Here is a 6,836-nt window from a genome sequence, read left to right on the forward strand (position 1 = left end):
CAAGGAAGTCCAGGGTCGCGAAGCAGAGGCAGACAATGGCAAACCACTTCTGAACATCTCTTGCCTTGAAAGCCTCATGGGGTCACCATAAGTCAGCCACCCCTTGACAGAAAAATATATATCTTGTTTTACTACTGTTTCCGACCTGAAAGGAAAATTACAGTAGCTGGTTCCAATTCAAGCTTATTTTGTTTGTAGAAAACAGGGCTGTTGATAATGACAACTCCATGACATAGTAGTGGCACCTTGGATAAAGACTACAGGGTTCAAAAGTAAAATTACCCATATTTTGTCTTCCTGAGTAAAGGAACTATTCCTGGGGGAATTAAGTTTCCCAGCGATACCTTTAAAATATGGGGGAAATTGCATAGTTCCAAAACAGATTGCAGCATTTTTTGCAGCACTGCTATTTTAATTATTAATGTACTATACTTTAATTATTTCTGTTTGATTGTTATTAAAAACTATCTGGTTATGACTGCCACAAAGATATAATGTCCTGTGATGAACAAGTCAATATTATGTCTTCAAACATCACTGGAATAGGGTACAATCCCGCTTCAATCGAATGAAAGGATCATCTGCTCTTTACTTCAATGGGATTGTTCTCAAAAGTTCTGTACAAGTATTTGGTAGACTCCTCTGAGAATTTCAGCCATGTGCTACCTTTTGATAAAGCTGCATCAAAATAATTGAAGTTGGAATAAAAAGCAAACAAATGCCTACCTTTCTAAAGTGCTTGGTTCAACTGTTCCTGTTAACTAATCCAGGCTCTTGGAAGACAATTACACAAGGCTCTGACAACATTGCCAACCCACTGCTCTGTGTCTCATGCCAAACACCATTGTCATTTCATTGACCATGTTCACCGTTACATATGCATATGAAAAACAGAAGCTTTTTCATCAGGATTACCCTAATAGCATTAAGAGATTATATTTTAAATTTCATTGGAAGAAAATTCACTTAAATGAGATTACTTATTACTTGACTGGTTTCCTATCATGCAGTTATGTTTAGGTAAGTGGAGTCCATTAGAGTATTGTTTTTTTTAAAGAAAAACCTGATTTTATACATTAATGATTTCAAATAAAAGAGAAGTGCTATGTTTGTGCACTGGTTCTTTTGAGAAAGTTAAGTCTGATGTTCTGGTTAGACGAGATAACACTTTTTGTTCCTCTTGGTGCCCCCCCCTGGAGTCACCATTAGTTGCTAATTACTTGCAAACAAATAAACAATTAACTCCTCGTGCCTCTTGGTGGGAGAATCTTCATTGACATGCTAAAACTTTCTAATAAAAGATTTTAATTAATGACGTGGAGAATCCAACCCCTTGTCAACAAAGCTATAAGGAGGACCTGCAAGACAGACTTGAAGTACGGTGCATTTGGTACCTAGACTGACGCTACAAGAATGGCAGGCCGATCACTATGTTCTGCTGATCCCGCCTCTCATAATCTTCAGAACAAATCCAGTCTCGGGGAAAATAAAAATACATCCTGTTCATTTTCCATTGAAAGCATTTTGGGGCTGGAGCAGAAAAAAGATGGTACTCAACCTGCAAAGCCTCACAGGCCATGGGTGGATAAATGGAATGATTTAGGTAAGACAGCAACTTAAAATCCTTCTCTTCTTTTCTTTATGCCTTATGTAGGGATGTGTATTATTAATAGTGACAACTCAGGAAATAAACCGTACAGAAAATGGCAGATTGTCCTTAGTTAAATTTAGCAATGCAATGTTTCACCAGATAATCTTGTAAAATCCCACATTTGTGACTTTTCAGGAGAAGACTGTAACCCCTGTTTGCGTATCCCTGCTATTTCCTATGCAATCCCATTGTTTCATGCAAGCAACTACCCAGATGCAGAAGAAAGAGTTCTGAAATGTGAAAACTATTTTGCAGTCAATGAAAGGCTTTCTTACAAAAGGGAATTGAGTTGGTACCGTGGTAGGAGGCCAAGGACTGCATTCACTCGAAACCAGGTAAAGATTCAGTACATTTAACCTATTCATAAGTGTAAGAATGGATGTTTTGCTTAGTACATTGTTTAGTAAGAGGGCATTTATTAGTAAGAAACCAGAAGAGCTTGTTGTACAAAAGTCTGTAGAACTGACCATTTACTGAATAAAAAAAGATTTCCAAATGTTAATATGCAATTAGCATTGCTGTTTGTCCAAAATAACTTCATTGATTTCCCTTGACCTACTCTGGATCTTTTTAAGATTAGAATCTGACTCAGATTCTAATAAAAAAAATCAGGTCTACTTCTACCAATTAGCATAACTTTTTCTGTTGTGAAATAAAAGAATAGAGTTTCTCTTCATTCTCCTTAGATTGAACTACTGGAAAATGTTTTTAGAGTGAATTCCTATCCTGGAATTGATGTCAGAGAAGAACTAGCCCAAAAATTAGATTTAGATGAAGACAGAATCCAGGTAACTTTTTAAAATTATTAATGGCACATTTATGTCAAGTATGATTTCTGTACAGTTCAGTACAAGTAATAGCAATATAATCATTTACAGTGGAAATTATGATCTCTAGAATTACACAGAGGAAGACTAGAACTCTTTTCCTCCCTTCCCACTCCCTAACACTACATTCATTCGCATTAATACAATGTTAATGTGAAATAAGTGCATTTCCATTGTCCAGGTCTATTGCCAAGCTTTTTCTGCTAGGCAGAACACTCACCTTTCCAGGCGAGACCTCAAATAAATGAATGGAAAATGAATCAACAGACACTCTCATAACCTCCTCACCAAACCCAAATGTTTGTCTGAAATGTAGGGTTTCTGAATTAATTATCAGAAATACACATTCTACCATACTCACAGTCATAGTGATAGGGGATATTTTTACGACACACGATAGTAGTCTTCAGAATTAAAGGGGAAATCATGGGTGGGTGGAACCAAGTTCATTAAACACATGGCATTGGGAGTTCTACCTGCTTGGGAAAGTACTATAAGTACTTTTTAAAAAAAGGTAGACATTTTTGTGTTCTAAAGAGTAGCTCTCATTCTTTAAATAAAAGTGTTATAAATTAAATAGCCAGTTTAAAAATAAAACTAGATGGACATGAATAAATGTTTCAACTGCAGGCAATTTACATACTGGCTCTACCCTGGCTACAGCTCTGCCTTTGTCTACCAGACAATAATTCTGATGCCAACATTTAAGAGTTTGGAATAAATACAGTGAAACAGGAGTCCGGTGGCACCTGAAAGTCTTAACAAAAATTTGTTTCAGCGTAATGAGTCAGAGTTAACTTCTCAAAAGCTTATGCCAGAATACATTTCATTAGGATTTAAGGTTCCATTGGACAGCTACAGGCAAACACAGCTACCCCACCTGGAATGTTCATCACAGAATATATACAGGCATACTCTTATCAGAGATTTATATTAGCATAAATATTATGTTTCCCAAATCTGACGAAGGGAGCTTTCACTGTCGAAAGCTTATAACCTGAAAATCTTGCGGGTCTCTTAAGGTGCCCCTGGACTCGGCCCTAGCTCTTCTACTGCAGATCAACACGGCTGCCCTTTGCAACATTCTTCAGACTTTCTCTTATGGTGTAATGAGAAAATGAAAAAAAATATTTGCTATAAGTACAAAGTAGAGAAAGTCCATGTAGCAACCTCAGAACATCTTCAATGTGTAATTTAAAAACACATGTGAATGGCAACTTTAAGCCTAATCAAATACCATTTTTATTTAATCTATATTCAGACCAGCTGAATTCACACAAGAAGCAGTGGAGATGGGGAAGTGGGATCACGCCCACTGGTTCTGCTGCTCACCTACATGCATTCAAGCTTAGGGTTCCCAGCCCCCCAACGGGGCCTGGAGATCTCCCAGAATTAGAACTGGTCTCCAGATGACAAAGGTCAGTTCCCCTGGAGAAAATGGCTTACTTGGAGGGTGGACTCTGTGGCAGTATATCCCACTGAGGACCTGCCTCTTCCCAAACCTCTTCCTCCATCCCCAGGCTGCACCCCCAAAATCTCCAGGTTATTTCCCAGTCCAGAGTTGGCAGCCCAAATTCAGCATGTACATGCATACAAACTGTACACACAGTTTCTCTCACTATGAACCGTGATGCTGCTTTTCAGTATCTATTAGACATTATTGCTAATAGAATTTAAAATTAATAGAATTTAAAATTAATATTAATAGAAATTAAAATTAATAGAAAATTAAAATGAATAGAAAACTCTTCCTTATTTCCTCTGTTTTTGCATCATCGTGTTTTTGACTACTCTGCTTCAGGTGGACTTTCTGTGCAATATCACTTAAAGCTAAAGATGTTTTAACTTAGCATCCAAATAGTGAATTTCTCGTATATATAGGTAAGACTAGTATGGTGTAGTAATTATAGTTTTGGACTAGGATCTGAGAAACCCAGATTCAAATCCTCACTGTGGCATGAAAGATTGCTAGGTGACCTTGGCCAGCAACACCATCAGCCTAACCTACCTCACAAGGTTGTTGTGAGGATAAAACGGACAATGTAAGCCACTTTGGATTCCCATTGGGGAGAAAGGTGGGGCATAAATGAAGTAAACAAAATTGTCCAGATCTCTCTTCTTTATGTGGTACTATATTATTAAGGTGAACGACAGATTACAAGTATGCCTTTTCTATAACTTTCAGATCTGGTTCCAGAATCGCCGGGCAAAGATGAAGAGATCACACAGAGAATCTCAGTTCCTAGTGGTGAAAAATGCTTTCCCACAAAATATGATAAAATAGGATGAATCCACAGAAATCACAAGTATATGGTAGAATTTGGTGAAGTGTTCACAAACTGAAAGTGGCATTAAAGAATCATGACACTGTTTCTAAAATTTACTAGGACGCACTTCAGGCAGTTTTCAAAGAATGTAACAATTTTACTGTGGAAAATAAACTGTGAATACAACCTTTGCTTGGTTCTTGTTAATATTTAATTTGACAATAACATTTCCTCTAGCAATTTGATTGACAGTTATTTTTGCAAAAAAAAAAAAAAAAGCAGCTGCAAAGGTATTTTTTTAGTTAACTGACCAAAGGTGGTGATGCACTTGCTTTGCTGCTGGACTAAATGATAAAGATTGTATGTACATCCGTGGACCTTTCCATATTTATATGAGATGCTGTACATTTCTTTGGTGGTGGTTGTTTGTGTTGTTATTACTATAGAAACTTGCAGAGTCTGTGAAATCAGGATTCCTCTAGGTGGTCCTAAGGGCTAATCTGTCTGCAGGTGGTTTTCTTTTCTTTTTTAAAGGCAACAGCAGCATCAAAAGGGGAGGGGGAGAGTGGGGGCTGTTGTTGAAAAAAAAATGAGTAAAAAACCACATGTGCCACATTGCTTGCACAGTTGTCTGGATTGTGACCATATTTAAAAGGAGGGGGAAATGTTAAAAACATAAAACTTGCTCTCATTCAAATCCTCTCCTGTGATTATGGAAAATAAACATGACATGCACAAGAATTGTGTTCAGTGTTTCCAATGATTTACAAAAATTAAATAAATTGTTTTCAACACTTGCAATGATTTAGTAAAATTAAATAAAGAGAACAAAATTTCTTAAAGTAATATGTTTCTTTGGATTACTCATAGAAATAGACACATGTACTGAGAATTTATAAGATAAAAACTAGGAGTATAGACAACGTTTAGAGAATTCTGTACTAAAGAGAAAGCTGATTTTAAAAGGAATAGCAGTGAGTCCTTTAAAGCTTTGTACTGTTCAGTATTTTCTCAATGTATCTAGTAGATGATAACTCTGAACCACATCCTTTCTAGAGAATGTAATTAATGTAATATTAATAATTTCACCATATGTGTTATTTATAAAATTAATTGACACATCCCCATATAATGCTATTTGAGTTGTGAATATGCTGAAACAACGACCAATAATTTTGTGTAGAGGTTAAATTGTCAGGCTAGGATATGGAATAACCAAGTTTATTCTGGGGGGGATTCTTGCTGGGTGATGTTGGGCCACAATCTGTTTACGTTTTTCATATTAAAATATTATCTGTGCAACTCTTAGAAATCTGGACCTTCTAACATGTAAACCCTCTTTTTTGTGGATTTCTCTTAGGCCTTCTGAAGAAACGTCCTCTATATTTTCTCAAAAATGAACAACAAAGTAGGTCAGATCCAAGTTATTAAGCATTATTCAAAACAAAAAGGATTGAAAAATCCCTGACCTGGATAGGCCAGGCAAGCCCGACCTGGTCAGCTAAGCAGGGCCGACCGACCCTGGCAAGTACTTGGAAGGGAGACCTCCAAGGAACACAAGGGCTGGGACGCAGAGACAGGCAATAGTAAGTCACCAGCAATAGCAAGCTACCTCTCTGAAACATCCAAGCACCACTCTGAAACATCCAGCCACCATGACTTCCAGGCACACACACACACATGCACTCACAAAAACAAAACAAAAAAAGGATTGAAAAAGGTGGCCATGGATCAAGAAGTAAAGGGAAGAAATGAACAAAATCCAGACATGTAATTTCATTCATATGTATCCCACCTTGATCCCCAAATAGAGACACAAAGCAATTCACAACAAAAAGTGTAGTGAATTAAAAAAAAACCCAACCCCCCCCCCCGTATGGTAGAGGGGGGGCTTCTAAATACAGCAGATCTTTTCCCTCTCTGGCTTTCGCCTCCCTCCCTCTCCCTCTCTACCAAGAGATCTTCCCACTGGCTCTAGGCTATGACCATACCCATAAATAGTTGCTGTTGTCTATGCTTAACTTTGCAGATGTTCCTTTATCATAATTATTACTTTAGAATGCATTCTTCATATGCCTGATAGCAGGAGAA

The 6,836-nt window shown here is 37.3% G+C and overlaps 1 protein-coding gene across 1 annotated transcript; it reads left to right on the top strand.

The window, feature by feature from the left end:
• The first annotated feature begins 1,413 nt into the window (after window positions 1-1,413).
• Window positions 1,414-4,762, top strand: HESX1 (HESX homeobox 1). Its single transcript, XM_015407757.1, has 4 exons — window positions 1,414-1,603; window positions 1,787-1,986; window positions 2,338-2,439; window positions 4,664-4,762. Exons 1-4 carry the CDS (start codon window positions 1,414-1,416, stop codon window positions 4,760-4,762), a joined length of 591 nt encoding a protein of 196 aa, XP_015263243.1.
• The last annotated feature ends 2,074 nt before the right edge of the window (window positions 4,763-6,836 follow it).

Source organism: Gekko japonicus, unplaced genomic scaffold (genome assembly GCF_001447785.1).
Source record: "Gekko japonicus isolate JY-2015 unplaced genomic scaffold, Gekko_japonicus_V1.1 scaffold2220, whole genome shotgun sequence".
Lineage (NCBI taxonomy): Eukaryota > Metazoa > Chordata > Lepidosauria > Squamata > Gekkonidae > Gekko > Gekko japonicus.